Source organism: Cataglyphis hispanica, chromosome 14 (genome assembly GCF_021464435.1).
Source record: "Cataglyphis hispanica isolate Lineage 1 chromosome 14, ULB_Chis1_1.0, whole genome shotgun sequence".
NCBI classification, from domain to species: domain Eukaryota; kingdom Metazoa; phylum Arthropoda; class Insecta; order Hymenoptera; family Formicidae; genus Cataglyphis; species Cataglyphis hispanica.
In genome coordinates, this window is record NC_065967.1 from 3,043,507 (window position 1) to 3,067,526 (window position 24,020).

Genomic DNA, 24,020 nt, shown 5'->3' on the forward strand with positions numbered 1-24,020 from the left:
CTATGTAACTGCGTATTTTTATTGGCCTCGGCGAGTCCGCCGTCAATCAACATGGGTCTTCTGGGAACACTGTATCTGATCCCTCCTTCTTCTCTCATCTTTGACAAACATTTGCTTTATCATATTGGATTTCGCCGAATTGACGTCTTTTGTTTCGATTTGAAAGTTTTATCGAGACGAAGAATGCGACTTGTATTTTTCACACAGTAGAGTTTCGCTCTCTTCTCAGCGCGTTGAATAAATCTCTTATTCTGCAAAACGTGAATCGCATAAGTACAAAAACTTTTCATTAAACTTGGCGTAAAATAATATAAAAAATAAAAATTCTTTATTTAGATTATAATATAATTTTGTAAAATCTCTTTCTTCATAAATAAAAAGAAAAAATATTAATAAATATGAATAAATTCAATTTATGTTTTTTAATTTATAATATTCTCTAAAATTTGGCAGGACTTTTTTCCTTAAATAATAAGTTAATAATATTAATATTTATTAATATTTATTATAATTATTTACATTCTGTCTTATGATTAGTTCATTACATTCTTTTTATTAGCTGGCATAATAGATTTTATTTTCGAATTTTATTTTCCCGTTTTCGTAATATACTTCGTCTAAAATATTACCTCATATATAATACGCCGAAAACTTTCGGCGTTTGCGTTTCTCGGTTTGTTTGACGAGACGTTAAACAGAACGCAGTCGATATATCCCACGCCCGCCCGCGTTTAGGAGCGATGAATCATCATTGCAAGCTGCGGGATGTAATTTAGGAAGCCGACACCATTCGAGCTTTCGCAAACGGGGCTGGAATCTGCGAGTTGAGTTCCTCTGGCAAGGATGCGGTATAATTCGACTTAGTTATGCATGATATAATTTACTTTTGCCAACATCCGGTAGAACAACTTACGCGGCTAAAGCACATTTGCTTTTTTATTATTAATTGAGAATTCGGAAATATTTTGTCTTAATCTTTTAAAAAAATTGTATCATTGAAAGTTAGAAATACTTGCAAGCATTTGCGATCTTCGCGATGGTTCTTTTAATCATTTAACTATTTCTTTGACAATTTCTTTGCTGTTATTTGAGGGAAACAGATTTCCTTTACAGTCTTAAAAAGAAACAGAAACACGCGGTTTGAATTAATTTCATCCTTTTCCCTCCCTTTTGATTTTTAATCATCAAATATATTTCGCACTATCTATAACATCTCGACTTTGTGCGGCGTGAACTCGCTTATTCGTGCGTGCCGCAGTTAAATATACACTTTGCACGTGTGTAGGTGTGTAATGCTTCTGGCCAGAGAGAAAGAGAGAGAGAGAGAGAGAGAGTCGCCTTATTAATCTTATTCCATTCTGGTTCGACTCCGGAAGTCGCGTCCGAGGCGAGTTCAACGTCACGTTCGTCGGAATTCTAATCCTGAGGTTTCTGACCCCCCCTTAAAACTTTTTGCTCCCAACGCGTCAACGTTGCGTAAAAGGACCATCAGTGTTCTGTGTTCTCCAACTTCGTTTCTTATCTCCATTCCATTTTTTTTTTTACATCCGCGTACATTTTTACTTTTATTCCGCTGTCTTAAAAACGCAACAAACGCTCCCATTTAACCGTCTCTTTAACGGCGTAATTAAGCTCGCTCCCGCGCTCATTCCTGGCTCTTAACTGCGTTCCATCGTCGTCGGGACGAGTTAATACGTTCCTATCGCAAGACTATATTACGTTGTTCTGACGCGGGTCGAATCCGCCAAAATCTGACGAAACGCATCGGTGAATGTTAAATTTATTTTTATAAATACCAAATTTTTCTCTCTCATTGGTATTAGCATTTATTAAAATCGATAAAAACACGTCACTTTGCGCGTGCAATTTTTTTCAAATATTAATATCTCTATTTATATTACATGGAATATGTATTTTTTTACCGAATATTTTAGACATCTTATAGACTTTAACTTCAATTTTCAGCTAAGCGTTATGTGCGTTATTCTAGACCGAAATCAGAAAGAAATACTCTCGAAAGTAAACTCTCTCAGAACGCAAACAACGGAGAACGCTCGTTTTCAGGGTCTCGAAAACCATCACTGTTTTTACACCGGCGATCGCATACTAATTTTAGAAACCGATGATTCCCCATCGTCGTGGGCCGCGTTTATAAACATGATCTCACACTATGCCGCGATAATAAAATCGGACGCATATGCTGCAATGCGTCGTCGTCGGATCACGTGTGAGCCGAGCGTGGCTTCCGTAATTTCATTTGCGTCCCCGCTTTGCACGAATCGTCTCGGTTCTTTTAATACAAATTAAAAATTCTTAATTTGAGTAGTAATTAATTTGTGTTTAAATATCATATTTTAATTAAATATCATATTTAAAACCGTTTACTAGAAATGGTAGTATAAACTTTTTCTTTAAGTTATAAGAAAATGTAAAAATGAAACTTAAACTTGGCGAAGCTGCGGGAAAAAATTTGTTTTTTCCGCATAATTTAATAAATAATTTCAAGTGAATTTAATCTGGCAAAATCTCTCTTGATTTAAGGTTTGATTGTTGAAATATTTTAAATATAGATTAAATATTTCTTAAATTGTAAAAAGATGTTTTATCAAATTTTCAATAAAAGAGAAAATAGCTAAGAAGAAAATTGAAGAAAATTTGCGGATTAAATGAAAATATACTTGATTCGGGACACTCTACACATCGTACGTAAATATTCATTGATGTAATATTCAAGGAAACTTGAATTACGCGTAGTAACAACTCATTAATCATCCTTCGAACCGAACAAACTTGATGTTGATTATTCCGTAATCACATAACTCGCGGTCAGAGATCATCAGCTGAAACAGATTACAACTTTGCGACAGCTTCATAACAGATTGCAACGCCATGTTCATTTGTAATGTAACGAGGTCTCGACGAGAACTCGACGAGAACTCGCAATAGTAGCTCACTGTGTCTAGTTTCTTATCGGAGACTATGCTCATGGAGAATGAAAAGTGTCTCATTAGCGACTGTCCTCTTCGTCGAGATATATAGCCGCGCCCTTATCAATACTATTCGACCGCTACTCGGAAACTCAATAAAGCCACCACTGTCTCTCGCGATCATGCTTTGTAGATCGAAAATAAAGAGCAAAAGTCAGTAATTTATCTCGCGTATTAATCTTTCTTATCGTTGCAAATTTTTACCTCACGATTAATATCGTAGAAATAATGTTTGATAATCAATTGCAACGTGTGTACTTGTTAATAAATTTATTACGATAATTTTTATGATGTATATAAACTTTTTCTGATATTTACAACACACACACACACATTCGCATGTGTTATTAAATCACATGACGGTATATCGGTAATATTTAGATTAAATGGACACATATCAAAAGAGAAAGGTTAATATCCCCGATTCCGGTCAAGGGAATAGTAAAAAGGAGTACATCATTCAACTGCTAATTGTCTGCTATCGGAAACCGATGATGTACCGCGACAGCGTAAAACACGCTTGAACGCCAATTTTCAATTATCGCGTTACAATAACGTCGCGAATGGAACAAAAACCGTCTTCGTGCTCTCATTCTGTACCACTAACCCGACTCATAGCGGAGACGCGAAAGAAATAAAACTACGATGCTATTACGAGCTTTGTATATAACGACTTGCTTTCAATGTGGCTAGGATAATAATGCGTTAGTTTAATGAAGTAATTATCCTTTATGAAGCAATTATTCTTTACCGTGAATTGCCAAAAAAAAAATGCTTTTAATTGCGACGTACACGAATAAGTAAAAAAATAAAAAGAACAATTAAACGTTCTTTGCGTTTTATATAAAATTATATAAAAGACAACCGAGAAACAAAGATTTATGATTTTAATTACGAGTTAATGAACGAATAAAATTGCAACAATCGCCTCGTCAGATCTGATGAGCTTTACCGTGTTGGAGTGTCGCATCAAGGTCATCTTTAAAACTCTACGTGTGATGCAATCCGACGACATCCAATTATCCTGCGCACATCGGTGCAACGCGCAGCGCTGTAAGACAGTCTTATTCGCGTTCGTTAGTAGGTTTCGTTCAGTCGGTTCATCGTCTTCCACCCTGCTGTTCAGCCCCGAGAATCGCGATGTCTTGGTCGTGGCGCAGCGACATTCCCGATCGGCAGTTCGTATCAGGTCAAACCATCCGCGTGATTAGTATCTTCTCACCCTCTTCTATCCTTGTAATCGCCAAGCGTTCTCCGATCAAGTTCACCACCCTGAGGAATGTTCGTCTTTTTCAGCAGTAACGGGAGGGCGCCAGTATCCAGCAAGCCACCCCTGCCGCCGCAACCACCGCGCGTCGCCGCCCTGGGTACGACGACGCGAGCATCAGCGTCGCGCCGACGCGCCGCCACGGACCTCGGTAACCCGGCGGCGATCGAGATGGCGAAGGCCCGTACGATGCAGGCCGCCCAGGAGCGTCCGGTCGGTCTGCTCGAGACCGATCTTGATGAGGCGGTGATCGACACGAGTTGCACAAAGTACACAGCTGGTTCGACCGCTACCGCTGCTGCCGCCGGCGCCGGTGGTAAGAAGACCCGTAGCCTGCTCGACCTCAACCACACCTCGGCGGCGGCGCCGCGGCCGCGACCCGAGCACGCCCTCCACGTACCCCAGTCGCCCGTCGACAGGAGTCCCCGCGACGACGTCGCGTCTGCCGCAACGTCCGCCATCCACCAGCGGCCCCACAAGTCCATGGAGTTCCTCCTCGACAAGGAGAACCTGCACTTTGTAAAGGTGAGTGTGATCTCTCGTTCATGACGTTTTATCTCGCGTAGATTAATATCCGATATGCGATGCGACGAGAGAGAAAAGAGCGGAAGAACCGCGCGCGAAATTCCTAAATTTATAGATTGATCTCGACGATGATATCTCGCCTAGGAGGCAGCTCTCGCGGCGCGTGATGTTGCGAACTTATCGTGGCGAGGATCGATAGAGGCTTAGTTGAGAAGATCGAAGGAAGGCATTTATCTTGATGAGAAAAAGAAGAATTTCTGTTTCATATCTGATCTGTCATGCTTGAAATCGTTTGTGCGTGAAATTGGGGAAATAAAAGATTATCTATACTTTTTAAAAAGATGAATATTGGTATTTTATTGGCTGTCATGTCGTAACGTTAAAAATAATTGTGATGAATGTTATAATATAAAATTGAGAATGATTACTAAACATTCTTTTTGAGTGAAGTAGATTGATAAACCTATGTTTTATTGAGGTGCATCTTTTAGAATTCTATACAAATTAAATGACAAATTTAGGACAAAGTGATATCGCGAAATTAAATGGAATTAATTGTTTCTATGCGGGCACGTACGATCTGCATCGCTGTTCCCAAATAGGTTTTGATCGACGTGTTAATTAACTCATGTTCTTCGCTTCATCGTGTCAGAAATTAGCATTCATTTAATTAACGTCGCGTCACACGCGTATCAACATCATCCAATGATCTCATCGACTTATCCGATGTCTTTGCATCTACAGACACAACAATATAATAACATCTATTACATATATTGAATAAGTTTACACGTGATATAAATTTCAAGATAAATTTCTTCTAAAAAGATTCTTTCTCTACTAAATATAAATTCTCGATTTCAAGAATATATTTCAGGAAGGGAAAGAATAGTCGTTAAGTAGCAAAATGAGCCGATTGGATCAAATTTGACTTTGAATATGCTTCGTTTACGCTTTAAGATTGATCCAAGTATCGAGTACCTTCGCGGACAAATCGCTGTAACCGCGTCGTAGAAACCACCACCGCTCTAATCTCGTCGTCGATAGAATACCGCAAGATTATTCCCTATATATCGACAAGTTAACTAAATTGGGTTTCCCCGGATCAGTTTCTCTTGGTGCTTCCGAAGCTACGAATCTCGCCGATACACCTTCAATTCTCTACTTCCTCTTGGTCGGTTTGTCGCGTAGATATATATTGCGGCGAGGATCGATAGAGGCTCCTTCCGCGATTAGACCGTACAACGACGAGTGTTGTAGAATCTTTCTTCCGCATTGGCGTATTTTCCCGATATATTCTTTCCTGAGACTCTTTCAGAAGTGATTTCGTTACGGGAATTAACAATTATCATTTCCTCTTCGGTCGTCAAATATTTTTGAACTCTAATTCCATGATTTGTAGAGCTATTTCTCGTCGAAAGAGAAGCCTCAATTTTTCGCACTTTTATTTACACGACTGAGAAAATTGCAGGACTTTTTTTTAATAAAAATGTTTTATAAAAATTTCTAGACCATTTAATTCTGTTGCGAAATTATCGCATGACATGATTCACAATATTATGAAGTTATCGTATACGAGAACTTGGTTGGACAGAGGCTCACTCTCTCCTGCTTCGTCCTGCTTTCTCTCCGATGTATTTCCCGCAATGACGGTGCTGTTACACGTTTGCGAAAGATAGAGACATCGATCCCGCCGCACACGTAATATAATTATTGCTACGGCAATCTCGTCCTGGTCTCAAACATGATCGTGATGTATAGAGTTGGCTCCATAGGACAGGACTAGATAATCGATTTTTCACTTTTTTTTTTTTAACATTAATCGCGCGATGAACAAACTTTGACATTATACTAAATAAATGATTGACCACTTAACCTTTCCAAAATCGAAGGACACATGTGTGCGTTTCATAATGTGCGTAATCGTTTAGAAAAAAAAAAAAAAATTTTATATCTCTGTGAAAAATAATCTCTTGTAAATCTTTTTAAATATAAAATCCATTAATTTTAAATGCTCAAGTTATACAAGATATTTTTCAAATTTAGTTACTCGGTCTAAAGTAGGACGGACTTTTGAGACGCCGTATATGTGACCTAGCCGAGCATAAGTGGAAGGTGACTTTAATAAGAATCGACGGTCATGGGGTTACGCTTCACGGGTCGCCCCCCGCTCGACGATCGTGAGACTTGCGTCGATCATTCGTTCCGTTCGTACCTCTTAAATAGAGATACATACGTAATGAAGACCGTTGACCCTGTGCTTTAGTTCACGCCCTTCCTTTTCACGCGTGCACGCATTTCGATCGGCTCATTTAGCTAGCTGGTCCGCTATAGGCTCTCTATAGCTAAGCTATTTGGTGCTATATATTACGATGTTTAACAGCTACTCTTGTCGCTAAAAGAAATGGCGACTGAAACGAATTCTTGTTAAACGCACAAGAATGAAGACGCCGAACGCAAGAGCGTGGGAAAGGACAGCTAAATTGGGATTCTCCAAAGATTCCTTTTACGAGCTTTAATATAATACGCAACGTAATATAAAAATCATGTTTGTGGCAAATTTCTAATACAGTGACCTGTTTTATTAAGCAACCTCTCGCGTTAGTCTCTCCAAGAGCCGGGAAATTATACAATCGCGTGCATGCACGATTTCCGCTTTTTTTTTTTTTTCTTTCTTTCTTTAATTGGTATAACTCGCGCGAGGGAAATCCTTGAAATGTTTGTTTACACTCGAACACCCGGTAGTCTTTCTTCTTCGACAATATAAAAAAGAAGCAGGCTCCTCGCTTACTTCCTTTTATTTTATCTTGTTCGTCCATTTGCCATTCTTTTGTATTCTTGTTCTTCCTTTCCGCTTATCTTCTTTGTCGTTTTTTCTCTCTTACTTATTACGTAACGAGGAAAGACGAAAAGAATAGAGCGAGGACCTCCGGAGGAAAGAATTCGGAGGGTAACGAGGGAAAGAGAGGAGGGGATGAAATCTTGCGATAGGTCAATAACCCTTAGGTGCATCGAGAGAGAAGGCTCGTAAAAGTATCGTCTCTATAAAGAGGACCACCTTGCAGAAGAAAAAGTGACTTTGCGCAAAAGTGCTTTGATCCGCCATATCCGCGAATATCTTTAAAGATTCGCGACAACGTCGAATAATCGACCAATTTGACGGGTCAAAAGTATAGAAATAACATATTTCCAAAAATCATTATTCATGCAACGATACATCTTAACTACTTGAGGAGACTACCTGTTCGTGCGTTATTGCGTTATTGCGAGATAATCGATAGTCGTTTAGATAAAAATATCACTTGAACGCATCATGCGAGCCTTATTGCTGTAAAATAGCAACGGAGACTTGACATAAAGGAAGCTGCGAGTATCGTGAATTCTAGCAATTTATTTTTAAATCATTATAAAATATCTCTAGACATAAAGAGAGAGAGAGAGAGAGAGAGAGAGAGAATAATTTTTAATCTATGTATATAATAAAAAATTATAAAAACTTATAAAATATTACAGAAGAAATTAGAAGCTATTTATGATAATATCGCATTGTAAATATTTCCGTGAATATATTAAAAATATTCGTATAAAAAGATAAGCAACAAACTACTTCCCGTTATATAAAAACCTCAATTAGCCTTGCATCAGATATAACATGTGCGATTAATTTCTGGCGATTTGGAGAGCAAGGTAGATCAAGCGAGGAAATCTCAAACACGATCACGTGACTTTCTGGGCCAAGCTCGATGCAAATATTCAGCTTATGTCCAGTGTGTTCGTGGCTTTAACAATACCTCCTCCCTCTTGCCCCCGTACTCTCTTCAGCTTCCTCCTCTCATCTCGCTTCTACCAGCGTGGTATATTGATCGACCAACATCAACGGCAGCGGCTCGTCCCGTGTCTACGTATGTGGGTGCTCTTGCGCGCGCGCGCGTTTCTTTGTGTACGTGTATTACGCTTCGTCGTCTCGCGATACGCGCATTTTCACATACGAATGCATAAACCGATCTCTCTCTCTCTCTCTTTCTCTCTCATTCCGCTTCATGCATTCCGCTCGATGAATCCATCCAATCTCTATTAACGCGCGAATCCGTGTCACGTTCCACGTTGATCCGAAGGTGACGTCGCTGTTATCCAACTGACGTTATTCTCCGGAAAAATTATTTAATTCTATCCCTCCCCTTCAAATTTTTTTATAAATTCTTTGTGCGTGACAATTCAGGAATTTTTGTAAAAATTTATAATAGACTTGAAAGAATCTCTTCTTTTTATTTATGTTATTTTATTTATTTATATATAATTATTATTATTGAATATTTTTATTAACATAAATTTATCAATTCTGATAAATTGATGATATTTATACTTTTTTTTGAGCGTGACACGCAGATATCAGTGACGGCAAAGAATTAAAATTGCTTTGTAATTATCCTCGCGCGATTCTGATATCGAGCCGCAGGTACATTAATGCAAAGTATTAACCATTGAGATAATTTCGAGTTGTTGGCTTCGAAATGAGAGTCAAAGAGCCGCGGGCATATCCTTCTTGATGATGATCGCGACTCGCGTTTGTTAAACGTACACATGACGGTAATGTAAATAATAAATTTTTTTTCTTTATTATCCGCTTGTGCGCACAATATCTTGTACCTGTATTGTACTATCGTATCTATAAATATTATGTGCTGGCACTTATTCTGTAGACGCTTTGAATAAAATCCCATTTAATTACACGTACGTACGAAGTGAAGGAAATATATCTGGAAATACTATCGAACATTTAAATGTGTGTGTGCATTCTGTCTATTTGATAACTCGAGCGCCACGATGATAATTCTGCGATGTAATGATCACTCGTGCGGATATCCCTGTTAGCGAAATTATTCGCAAATTCTGTGCGATTCGCACGATCGTAACATCCTTGTTAAATTCCCTTGTCCCGAGCGTCGAGTCACGAAACCGGAAAAGCTACGTAAATTCCAAGCGACGAGGGATTCGCAAACTTGAAACTTTGTCATTCCGCTTTGGACATTTTATTTCGCGTGTTCGTAACATGTATACGGAATTTCTTAAATTTCCAACTGCGACACGCGCGCGATAAAGTCAACTATCTTGGAATAAGGAAAGGATTAAGGGGGTCAGGGCAAAGTCAATGACTCACGTGGAATTGTGCATTCTGTTTGCATTCAATGAATATGCCACCGCGATCGATAGTCATGCTTGGTCTGTTGGAATCGTCAGTATACCAAGTTCATTTAACAACATTATTTTTATTAAAAAATATATATAAACTAAAAACGACGAGATGAGAATTTTGATGTGCGAATTAATTTTTAAGAAATTAATTTAAAAAGTTAATGATCTACTTAGGTAAATTAGACTCGAATATTTCTTGGCGTCAAATTTTCTAGCTATTAGAGCGTCGCGCGAACTTGTAATCTTCTTTCGTGTTATGGCATCCTCGACAATTTATTGCAACTTGAGCCAACACTTCCGGTTCATTTGCGAAATTACGTCGCAAATCGTGCTAGCGTCCATTTGTCCCGTTTCATTTTGCCGAGACTTTCGAAAATTGTTTCGCGTGTAGTTTCTCGCAAATCGATTCAAAATATCTGCATTACACCTGCGTGTACACCCGTATGCACGCACGCATTGCAATTGGCATGTCGAGAGATCGGGAAAGGAATCGGCATTCCACTAACCAGTATATCGCATATATGATTATGTAAGCGTGAGACATGCGCATTAACAATATATGTTAGAGAAAAATTTTATTAACAAGATAATATTAAATATATAAATAATTATGATAAAAAGCATCTAAATGAAAGGATCTGTGAAATAAATTGTTTTTATATAATTTATTTATATAAAAATTTAAAAATTTATATAATCTTTTGGAAACGGAAATTTCTCATTTTTCTTCGTAAATATTGTAATACACACACATATATGTACACGTATATGGAATTCTTTTATAAAATTTGAAAATAAGATTTTTTTTTGATTTTGTAATTTTTTAATTAATGAGATACAAAAAGCAGTTTTGTTATCGAGAACTATGCAGAAACTGATCCTTTGTTACCTACTCTGATGTCTGTATTTGACCTACTTTAGCACCCTATTTCGGGTGAAAGATCTTGGCGTATAATAGGGGAAGCAACTCCTTTACAGGAGGGGTGGCTTTAATTCGCATGACAACTTGAAAGTGTGAATCGATCCTGAATTCCGTTACAAAAATCTATTTGATCGAAACAAAGTTTATGCAAAATGAAAGGTTGAACGTTTTTATATTAAGACAAAAATACTTTAGTCTTAAAATTTGTTGAAATATAAAAATTTATTTTGTTTATATATATATATATACATAATTAATTTAATCGTAAATTTCCTTTATAAGAAATAGTAATTTTTTAATGACAATTAAATGGAAATTATGTGAAAGCTTTTTTATTAAATATTTTTCAATATTCAGCGGTTTTTTCGAGCGATCATTGATTCCGCAAAATCGCAGCATTGATTTGATTGAGATTGTGTTAGATCATTTAGCTGCTGAATGGCGAAAGAAAAAGGTAGTTGGGTGAAACATTAATACTCGCGACAGGCAAGAGAGTCCGAAGGCCGAGCGAGAATCCGCGACGTGTGGGCGCTCTTCATGCCCACGTGTATCTACGATTGTGCCACGTGCATTGTCGTAAACATCAAGGGACCGATATTCGCTACATTACAAAGCCACATAATATAATTGTCACAGTTTTATCACAATTTTTATGTTAATCAAGTTGGTAATTACAATCATATTCTTTATTAAAATTGACATTTTTAATAATCAGGAATTTTATACGGCAAAAATTTATAATTATATTTTTTTTATATCGACTTTAAGCTGATTACACACGTCGAATAAAGATTTAACATTTTCTGATTAATGGCAAAGGTCATTGTGGAACCTAGACATTGTGTTTCACATAAATGAACGTAAGAATCTTGGGCTATAAAATTACATATGAGACGCATAGATGTTTGGTTACTCTTTTTTTTTTGCGTAATAAAACGATGACTTTACGTTCCCGCAAAGTGCGACTTTGTAGACGGATCCGTTCACACGCGTGTATTTATGAACACGCGTGTCGATGTATCTGCATATGGCATACGCAGCAGGCCACATACGTGCTGCATATGCGAACCGTAACGCATAACTTTGCATAGCTTGCGATATTTTAGCCGAAATATGTCACGTGGCTTTAATAAATATCATTAAAATTGGAAAATAAGGTATAATTTACGATACTTGAAATAATTTATATGCATATATAAAGTCAAATGAAATAAAATGTGAAATGTAAAACATTCGATGATTAAAAAATTTAGAAATGGAAATACATATTTCTTTCATATTGGGCTTTTATATTATTTTCTTGTGTTTTAAAATAAAATATGACTAAATTACCGTTTATCTATGATTGATATTGCATCAATCATTTGCGAGTAGCTGCGTTAGTATCAGTTTCTCGCCTAATTCAGTTATTCTAGTTATCATTTGTTGTCAAACTTTCCTGGTACATTTCCAACCAATATTCGGTAAGGAGGTATAGAAATTATTTAGAGGAATTATATATGCATAGGAGCATTTCAAAGTTTCGAATGGCCGAGGAAAAGTTGTGCAACTTCCGTCATCTGGATGTGGGTGCATTATTAATGTCAGCCTTTGAAAACAATTGCAATCGATGGTGGTTAACAATGAATGGTAGTGGCGAAAGTTTCGATACAGGTTTTTTTTCTTTATACTTACTATAGGATCGCGTTCATGGCAAGACTATATCATACGTATATTCAAAAGTTCGCGATTGTTAATATTTTGTCGCGAATGTGTACAATGAGAGATATTTTTCAAGTTCGTATAAAATCGAGAAAATCCATTTTCTTTCGGCATTTAATTAAAATTTATTAATATATTGTGTGTAAAATATATTATGTGTAAAAAATAATTGTGGGAAATGTTTCGTAGTTAAAATTTATTTTATTTAAGATTATTTGTGAAAAGTAAAAGATTGGATATTATCAAGATATCAAAGGCATACCCGGTGTGCCTCGTGGCTATATCGGATGCAGCGGGAACGGGATGCACATCGCTGCGATGCATATGCACTTATAGCGAGAGAGACGCGGGGTCTTTGGCCGTCTAATGGCGGATGCTTCGCTCTTATACCGTCTTTGAGGTGGCTTTCCCCTAATTCGCATAAATTGACAACGCGAGGACGACGAGACGAAGGGAGAAGACGAGAGCCTAATTAAAATTAGCATCGTTGCATCTCTCCGCGCTCTGAAACTCGAGATGCTCATTACGCAATGCATCCGTTCGCGCAACACGAACCTTGGCGCTATTTTCTTTTCGATCAGAATGTGGAACCTTGATGTCATTCTGACTCTACTTCTCTCCGACAGGTCTTTCTTTTATTTATATATTTTATATTTATTTTATCTCTTTTTCTTTTGTTAGTATAATTTAATTTCTATACTATATATAGATTTATATCTACTTTTTTATTTTTGCAATTTAACTTTATCAAAGATATACAGGGTGGATCCAAACATTACGGCCAGACTTTAAGATTTTATAGGAAATTTAATTTTGAACAAAAAGTTTCCTATAAACATGGGTCGAAAAATGCTTTCTTAAAAAGTTAGCGCTTAAAAACTTTTGAAATCATTATTTTATACATTTTTTTTTTATAAATAAAAACAACATGTTTCGAAAAGATTTTGTTCAGAATTAAATATCTTGTAAAATCTCAAAGTCTAACCGGAATGTTTAGGACCATTCTATGTAACGTTAATAGATTATTTATAGTACACATTGCGGAGATATAAGAAAAACTTGTGCTATTGAACGTTTGGCAAATCGCGAATTTTATTCTGATACATTTGCGACGATATTAGCATCGATTTTATCAAAAATTTAGCTACTTATAAAATCGAATCCTATAAAGTGAACTCGTCGCGTGCTCATTCTATTCGTATTACGTAAGAGTTCCCATCACATTTCCGCACACGAATCGTTTCTATCCCCTTTCGTCCAGCCTTGGCCTCATAATCCGAAATCTGCATTACTGTCTGCACGAAATTCGGAAATGGACCAAGAACATCAAGCTCTCAATTTTTTCCGCTAATTTTTCCGCTTCGAAAATATCGAAGATATTCTTGATATTTATTAAAAATTGCGAAATTATTTTGTAATTTCTCTCTCAATTCAGATTAAAAATAAAATTTGAAGGAGAATATATAAAACATTAATTATGCGTGCATTAATAGAACTTGTTTTTCAATCGAATAAAACTCTTATTTAATTATTTAAAAATATTATTAATATATATTTTAATTGACTTACATTTTACTTAATTATTTGAAAATTAATTTTTGTGATTCTATCTAAATCAGAAATGTGTTTCAACTTTTGCGAAACACTTCTTCGAGTTAATTTTCTTCCTGTTGTGATTGTAATAAATATAGAGTAAATACGATTGCTCCGAGAAAGTTCTGACCGAGAGTCTCTTAAGACAACGTTAGAAAAGAGGTTTAAATTGAGAAAATATTTGTGAAGAGCGTATATTTTCTATCCGCGGAGAAAAATACAACGATAAAAATATCCACAATATTTCGAAAAATATTTTTATTAGGCCGACACGCACACGTGTGCGTACTGTATCATTCCTTCGCTCGATGACGAATAGTCGTGGAAACCATTCTCATTTAATCCCGTTAAACTTTGTACATGCAAATCACACACAGATTCATTACGCGCATCCGTTATGTGGCCCTCGCACGATTAACGTTGAAGTTAAGACACAATGAAAAATATGAAGAACATATATGATGACATATATCTTTAAGAGAACCTCTAAACAAGAGAGATATTTGTCAAAATATAATTTAAAAATATTATTTTCTAATGATATAAGATATGCGTGTGATATTTTTTTATGAAATAAATTAGAGCAATATACAGTGTATTTTGTGTATGGAAAATTAATGGGATTTATAGCCTGCATTTGGAATATAACTTTAGACGTCTGAAAATGTGCTCTGAAAATAGAGGCGGGTCCGTGAATAAAATGGAGTGTCGTTCCCAGATCGGCGATTGCTCTCGACGCATCTCGGGGGACTCGCATCCTCGATTATAGATCTTCGAATAGCGACCACACAACACGATGACGGCAGCTCACGAGCTCATTAATAGCGTGGCATGTCGAATTTTGATCGAGAGCGCGGCGAGAAGCTGCGACGAGGACCTCGTCGCGTCGACCTTGGCGCAGGTTTGTCCCTGAAACTTTCGCAAAGCAGGATCGATGTTTCGCACGATGCTTCGCACGACAGCAACAATTCTCTGTATGCCACCACGTCACCGGATGTCGGATCGAAACGATCGCGTCTCCGCTTCATCAAAACCGATTTTTCTTAGCGAACATTGTGAGGGAAATATTTGTAGAAACTAGTTTAGTTGTCTTTGTGTAATATAGATATATGTACAAACACACGCAAGATAGGTTGTGTGCAAAATAAATATTTGTTGGTCACGTAAATTCTAAGGCATCAAGATTATTAAAATTAATTATTGTTAATTCCATTATTATAATTCTATTATTATATTACTCTAATTTTTCGATTATTTTTCTCTTGTTATATCGACATTTTAATATTCATTGAAACTTACGTGAGGAAGAAATATCTTTTTCAAGTCATTACGAGAGAGACTCATTAATTGTACAATAATTGACGAACGCAAACATATCGTTTGTCATTGCAGCCGCCAGAGAATGAGCTGCAGAAAGTCGGCGAGCGCGTGCCGAGCGAGCACGAGCTCAGGGTGCAGCGATCCTTGCAACGGCTCAATGTGCCCGATTGGTACAAGAATTCACCCGCTGCACGCGACGGCTTTCGGTTGAAAAGGCATTCCGACGCTTCGCAACACGGAGGATGGCGCGCTCTCGGTTCCAAGACCACCTCCCTGTCGTCCCTCTCGTCGTCTTCCAATCGACAGCCGACCACAGGTGAAACCAAAGTCATCTCTCTTCGACGAACGAATAATATATTGTATATATATAATTGGCCCTAAAAAAATTTTATTTTATAGGTATACATTTTTTTCTGTAAATTGAAAAATAATTTTGAGCATTCTTTCATTCTTATATTGCAGGTGCCCTTTTAAGTCCCAGTCCCACGCCTCCCGTATTCTCGAGATGGAGTACCAGCTTGTTGAACAGTGCCGGCAGTTCACCCGCGAATTCGGCCAGATCGTCCTTCAATCATCGACAGCCCTATTTGGGCTGGCGGTCTCAGGAGCGACTGACCAATCCGCGCACACCGGCGGAACGTCTTGCTCAGGGTATTCTTCCTCAGTTGCAAGCCGCGAACAAGGTAAGAGAAACAGGAGAAGAAAAAGAAAATTTCTCGATTGAATCTTTCTTATTATGTACATTTGTTCCTTATTTGCCCTGAATACATCCAGTAAGATAAATACAAAATGCCGCGTGAAGATCATTTACGTCATCGTTGACGTCATGACTTTCATTACGTCAGTAAGCCTTACATTTCTAGTTTACGAATCGATACCCATTAATACCGTAGAAATCCTGTGTTACAGGATTGAGCTGTTTACTATTTATTCGTGAACGCAAGTGAGGATTAGATTCAAGTACCGACGATACCACACTACATGTGTATATATGTATGTAACATCTTGTCCTTGTTTCTTTATCTACATGATTTATATCGTGCTCTTTGTACAGTTCGCCGTCGCTTTCTAAAATTAGACATTCTGACAGGAATGCTTCTGTCGTCTCGCATCTCTTTTTCGCGGATAGACTCCGCAGACAGACATTGCATGCAGTGCTGTATCGTCTGTTTATATACTTTGTTCAGGATCCGTTACGTATTTTAAAGCTTTTCTTTTCTCTTATGATAATTGTAATAATTTTAAAGAATCCGTAAGTAAATGTCTCAAAATTTCCGTTAATAATAGCACACAACACACATACACACACATACAGATTGCTGTATATGTATAATTTATACATATACAATTATTCAACGTTAGGCAACGTTGATGAAAAGTAATACAAAGTGTTTAATGACGACACATGAACGAAAATTATTTTAAATTGCAAGAGATTAATCATATCTAATAAATTTTTGATTGTCTAAAATGGATCTTTATTTCACAGCAACAGCAGCAGCAACAGACAACGAATCAGCAATTGGAAGTACGAAACTCGATAAAGGAGGTGACCTCGGCCATCGTGCACTACGTGCAGAGCGGTCAGGAGGTCGGAGGTGGCGGTGGTGGCAGACTCTCGCCGCGACCTCGACCTGAAGATTGGGATGACAGGGGCGGAGCGAGGTCTACCAGCCCCAGAGGTGAGCACTAAATCGTCCCCACAGCTACCAAAAAAAAATACAAAAAAAAAACAAAAAATCCTTTCAACACCACAACCACCATCACCTTTGCTCTCCGCCACGAAGGTAATTTTGAGTTCTCCTATTTTCTTAATGTCTTCTTTTGTCTTCCTTTGCAAGCTGCCTCTCTTTTTCTATCTGTCTCTGTCTCTCTCTTTATCTCTGTATGCATCAAGTGGTTCTTCGCAACGCTGAAGTCAAAACAGGTCGGTCTTTTTAACATCTTCCCCCAATTTTTCAGACAGAAAAATTTTAAGTGTTTCCAGCGGTTCTATTTCATCCTCTAAAAGTATGTTTCGAAATATTTTTCCACTCCATGCATTTAACGCCCTTAGCACTCTTTATTCAATTCTTAATTATTTAATCAAAATTGAAACGTAATTATTATTAATATGAACCGCATTTTGTATATAATATTCTGAATTAGTGAAGAAATTATTAATGGAATTAATTTTGAAGTTAATTATGAAATTAATATAGTAATTAATTATAAAGTTTTTATTTAATTAAAAAACTGAATCGATTCATTTCTTGTTAAATATATCTAAAATATCATATTATTTAAAAAAAAATTAAAATCGCCACGAATTGTATGACCATATGTCGGTCTTGATACAAATTGTGTTTTAATTTGGAAACACACAACTACTGTATTTCGAAATCTAAATAATTTGAGCTAGCACATCATGACCTTCTCGTCTTAGACAATCTCGACTCTGTGCAGTGATTCGAGAGTATATCATGTCGAGACAAGTCGTTGCTATTTTGATAATGTCTCGTGGTCGTCGTCACTGAAATAGATTACCCTGAAATTCGGACACCCCTTCCCCGATCTTCCTCCTCTTTTCATCTTCTCAATGCGAGCGAATTCGCGTTAGAGTCATTCCTTAGTGAGATATGATTGGAAATAAATTGAATAATTGATAAAAGGAAATTAATGAAAGATTTTACGTAAAGTCACAATTATAAGGTTCTGTCTTGTCATTGAAACTTTGATAAAGTTGTTATCTTTGTGATGGAAATTTGATGAATTGATGCAACTTTGCATATTCCAACTACGTTTATGTGACACTAACACATACTAACACTGATAATAATAGACAATGAAAATAATTCGCTTCTTACTTCTTACTTTTTTCATACAATTTGGTATTAACAAAACTTTTATATATGTCAGCTTTATATACTAACATTATTTTTTAAGATATACACGCGCGCGCGCGCGCATAAAGACATTTTATTCTTAAACAAATATTATATAATGTTTAAATATAAATTGGATATATTAATATTTTTTATAGACAGTTATAATTATATTGTCGTACTCGTCAATTTACTTGCAATTATTTTTAGTTTTCTTTATTATTCCGATGTACCCGTATAGTGCTTTTGCTACTTAAGGCGATTACGCGGTCAATAAAAGTAGTTAATGCCCGCATCGCTGGATCCTAATTATTTGAGAGAGCCTTAACAAAAGAGATTATAAATCCCCACGGTATTATGTAATATGTATGCACAATAACTTTCTCCATGATGCTTTTGCGCGCTTAAAGACAGTTATAGTTATTTATTGAGCTTTTATCTTTTGTGCGATAAATAAATTTCGTAGATGCAATGTGTTTTTTTACAACTGCAGAAAAATAGGATGTATCATGGAATGTATTAAAACAATTTTACTCTAGTCACAAATATTTGAAGAATAAATTTTTTGATTATTTTGAATTTGCTTTATAAAATCGGCTAAAAATTTTTATAATTCTTTGAAATATAATATATATATATATATATATATATATATATATATATATATATATATATATATACACAATATGAAATGTTATGAGATATTTTATTACAAATTATATTTTGGATTGAAAAACCGATTTTGAAAAAAGTTTAGAAATTTTAAAAGTAAATTGTATACACATGAAAGAAAGTAGGATTTTTTAAAAGAAGAATTAGAAAACCGATAAGAGTAGTCTAAAGTAGCCTCGAAGGGTCGTTGATGGCCCGGGCCTAATCGCACTTGTATCGGTACCTCGAAGGGAGCGTGAAGCTGTGCTGGATGGAGAGCTCGTTCGTCGGTACGCGGCCCGTGGACTCGCCGGAGACGCCTATGAGTCTGGCGACCGATCAGGAGGCGGGTGATTGCTGCAACGCAGCCGGCACCGAGTCCTGCAGCTGCCAGGACTCGGCCGCTTCCGGCCTCTACTTGGATCTGACGCCCAGCCGGGACGATTTACGTCACCATCAGACGTCCTCGGCCGGCCCGTCGCCCACATCCTCCTCTCAATACCATCATCATCACCATCATCATCAACGTCATCAACATCGCCAGCAACAGCAGCAGCAGCAGCGTCATCACCGCGGTGAGTTGCTGCTCGCCTAGCGGACGCGCAAAACTTTCGGCTACTATTCCGCGCTGTCGCCGAGCGCGCAAAGTTGACGAAGACGATCCACGGGGAGAATCTCCTCCGGTCGGAGATCGATATTTGAATCTCGTATTAAACAGTGCAATTAATTTTTGGCGGAATTCGAGAAAAAGAAGTATAAAAACGATATTAATTAATATTAATTTTAATATTAATATCATTATTAATATTGATCAATATTTTAATATTAATTATTTTAATATTAACGGTTTAACTAAGGAATTAAATCACAGTGTAAATTTTTATGCGCAGAAATTCTTTCTCTCGCATTCATCGTAAAACGGCTCCATCCATTTACGATCCCGTTTTTACGAGTTACTTTATAGAACGATGCACAGACGCCCTTTAAAAGGGTGACGTTCGTTCGTCGCGCTTTCCTCTCGTTGACGTAGGCGCAGAATCCCCGGAAGTACTTTCATAATTCTCTCTTTCTCCGGTCTGCGAGCTTTTTATCGTGACGGCGATTAGAGCTTACGCCCACATATCGATAATTGTTATCTCCCTTTGTCCTCGTTTTCGTCAGTTTACGTCATGCGCTCACGCGAGTCGCAAGTACGTGAGGCTTAATCCAGCTTTCAGGATTCGACTAATTAATTTGCAAAGCCGACTCAAGCCTATATACGTTCTCTTGCGAAACAGAAGACTATGTATATCCATTTGAAAGCTTTCTGACGCTCGAAACTGAATTCCGATAGAAAATAAAATTCTTTGCGAATAATACATCCGATTTAATTTATTGAAAATTTTCACTATCAAGGACGATTTATAAGAGAATGAAACTTTCAAATAGTCATCCAGGCTTGATCAAATGACGAAACTCAAAATAATGGCGATAAAATAAATTCTCATTGCGTTGGTATTTGATAACGATTATTTTAAATCTGAAATTTATTGAGACTAGAGAAAATTTACGTTCAACGAAATTATTTCTTAAGGAAAAAAGAAAAGAGTCGAAAATATGGAAGAGGATTCTCGAGTCGCGCTTTCCGCAGACTTTTCGCGCAACGAGAACTTTATAGTAAATTCTCTCCATTCCACGCGCGTTTTCGCGTCTCTCACTCACTCGGTCTTCTCATTCTCGTCGTCGCTCATGCGAGAGAGCTCATCGTGATGAATTTTGTAGAATACACTTTCTTACTTTGTTTACGATACATGTTGACGACCTTCCTCCCTTCGCTGATAAGAGTATGATTAAAAAGCGCTCTCCCAGTACCATATTATGCGAGATATTAATTTCGGATTAATTTAACCATCTCCTCTTATTTTTCCTCGTCCATTTTTGTCAGTAGTTATTTGCATTCGTGTATGTTTACTGTAAAACTGTCCACTTTACGTTAACGCCTGCAGAATATGTACAGGTGCGTACATACGTGTATTAATTAGTTTTAATTATGCGAATCGCGCACATCGTTCATTATGTGTTGCAAGTGCGTTGATATATTATTATTATCATCATTATCGTTATTATTATCATTATTATTATTTTTTAAGTATATTATTGTTACTATTTTAATTACGACACTCCGATGCTCGCAGAATTGTCCGCGCGTATCTCGTTTTATCCCTTGCTGTGCCTTAAAGATCTTTTATTTTGTAATTGATGTATATTGCAGATTATAGAAATAAATTTGTTCGTCTGAATGAATGGGACGAACGGAAACGATGGTCCCGCGACGATTCTGCGTGCTGGATTTTCCCGCCTGTTCTCTTTCTTTCTTTTTCGAACGGTTCCGTACTTATTGTCCGGACACACGTAAACGATTATTATTTGTCTGTGTAGAGCGTAATTATTACCCTTAGCGACAAAAATAAATTATTGTCATTATTATTTGTGTTTTATCCGTAAACTTGTTTGTTCCTGCGCTCATCTCTATGTTTTTCTTTCGAACATTATTTTTTTTTTTTTCACACTTTTATATACTTACATACTTTGTTTTTCATTAAATCGGTTAATTTCATAATCTTAATTGCTAAATGAACGAAGTAATGTAAATAAAAATAAGTAAATCTTAAATTAGATATGTAAAAGTTTTGCGACACATGTAAATATCATGCATGTTTGTATATGGATTTTTTTCTTAAATATCCGATTTAATAGCACAGTCACTTTTGCGCGAATCTTTTTCTTCGATCACATTGTGTACCACTGTGTTCTGCTTGTGTCACGGTAAGTGCTGCAGAATTTTGTTGCCTTCTTGATTTCGAATCAAGAGTTGTGCGTTATTTTTTTTTCTATTTATTGATAGTCATATTTATGCGCGCGTAAAGCACAAACGACATTAAATATTGATAATTTGCAATCTTGAAAATTTGATCTAAATATACTTATCTTGTGAACTGCAAGTTCAGGCAACTGCAGTTAATATATCATACGGTTTGTCGCATTTATCATTGATGAAGATTATAAAGAACTTATCTCTCTCTCTCTCTCTCTCCCTGATACGAGGAACGAACACTTTTTTTTTTAGAAAAGAAGAAAATTAACAAAATTAATCTAAAGGTGCAGGAATTGGGCAGAAATGGACCGCTTTATATTCTTAAGCTGAAGCCAATAAAAATTTTGAAACGACTATTCAATTTGCACTCGGATATGGATGTACACATAATCACACATTGGCCCGCTTTGTAAAAGGAGATTAACGATCACGTTAAAAGGGCTGCAAGAAAGTGATCGCTTTATTATTAATCACAGAATTAATATGGAAAAAAATTGAGAAACGCTTATTTCTCTTTCTTTCTCGTTCTCACTTTCAAAAAATACACGCACACGCATATACATACATACATACGTACATACATACATATATACACAACAAACGCGCACGTACACTTTCGAGGCCAAGAGGATGACGCAAACCTCTCTGTCTCTTCTTACCCCCGCATGATACCGATGATCAGGATCGGGCCAGAGCGATACGGACGAGGCGATGGCGACGGCCGCTCTTCTGCGGAACAAACCGAGCCCGGGCTCCACAACCTTGGAGGACGTACTCGACTCCCTCCTGGGACTGCCACCCGCGTCGCGTACTCCGAGTCCTGGTCCGGGAGGACCCGTCGTGACCGCCACGTCCGCCATCCGTCATCGCCATACGAACGCCGCCGTCAGCCAGGCGAAAGCCGGGAAGAGCTGCAGCGACCTACGCCAAGACCTCCAAGGTAGGAGGACTATGTAAGTTTTCGTTCTGATCGGCAGATCCTACCAAGAGATAATCAATCTCTATACAACGCCCTATTCTTCGTACCCCGAAGAGCGAACGCGTGCGCATCGAGTGTCTCGTAAGGATTTATCTACGCTGACGACCAAAGTAGTCGCAACAAAATATTCATTTCATTTTATTTTATTTTTAATATATTTATTTTGTCAAAATGATTTCTCGCGGAAAATTTTCTTATTGTGTATTTTTAGAAGAGAGGCTTTATTTCTTTAAAATTTTATGTTTTCTCTCTTTTAGCGCAATAAAAATACGCATTTTTCAATAAAAATATACTTATTTTGGGACACATCTCGATGTACACGGGATCGATTAATACGTATATTCTGCTTTGCGGTGTAAAAGCAGTAATTTGCGTTTCTCTTCGCCTCGTCGCCTCACCTTTCTCACTCGCGAAGACTCCACCCGTAACTTGAACGAGGAACCAGATTCGCGCACGAATGATACTCAAAATTACATACATCATATCATATGTATATATACATTCCTACATTTTTACATTATTGCTGCAAAAATAAAAAAATTACTTTGACAAAAGAGATCTCTCTCTAAATACTCTAAAAAAATTTTAATTTCATCATTAAAAATCACAAAGAAGATAAAATTATACAAGATTAGAAATTTTACTTTTTAACTCGAGAGTCTGGACTCTTCAGCCTCTGAGGTCAATCATCAACTTGTCGATTTGTGCGAGAAAATCGTCATCTGATACATCAAGAAGAGGCGATAACGCGTGTCTTGATGCCTTCCCTCCCTCGCCGAACTTACGTTCTTTTGCACCTTTGCAGAGGCGAGCCTAAGGGCGTGTAAAGCCCCTCGCGGGGTCGTAACCACCCCCGAATCCGAGGACAAGTTTGGCCGTGGCCGGCCGTCGCAGCAGCCGCTCGCTGCTTATCGCGCGAATGATTAGGCGAGCGCGTGTGATTAATAACACGAGACGAAGATCGTAAGGCAATCATCAAGACTCTCGACACACTCTCTCTTGTATTTTTTCTCTTGTTATCTTTCTCTACAAGTCTGTCACTCTTTTTAGCAGCACTGTCTTATACTTTCTCGCTATCCGCTTTTATTTTTCTGTATAATTTGATTAAAGATGTTTGATTATAAATTATCGAACTTATATAAAAAAAACAATATTATAAATTTC

The 24,020-nt window shown here is 37.2% G+C and overlaps 1 protein-coding gene across 1 annotated transcript in view; it reads left to right on the forward strand.

Moving 5' to 3' along the window:
* Positions 1–24,020, forward strand: part of LOC126854610 (uncharacterized) — a 45,970-nt gene that overhangs the window by 15,931 nt on the left and 6,019 nt on the right. The window contains exons 6-11 of the mRNA XM_050601534.1: positions 4,284–4,779; positions 15,581–15,824; positions 15,971–16,191; positions 16,998–17,190; positions 19,275–19,598; positions 22,560–22,817. Of these exons, the coding sequence (XP_050457491.1) occupies positions 4,284–4,779; positions 15,581–15,824; positions 15,971–16,191; positions 16,998–17,190; positions 19,275–19,598; positions 22,560–22,817 (1,736 nt within the window). The remainder of the gene's footprint in view (positions 1–4,283; positions 4,780–15,580; positions 15,825–15,970; positions 16,192–16,997; positions 17,191–19,274; positions 19,599–22,559; positions 22,818–24,020) is intronic.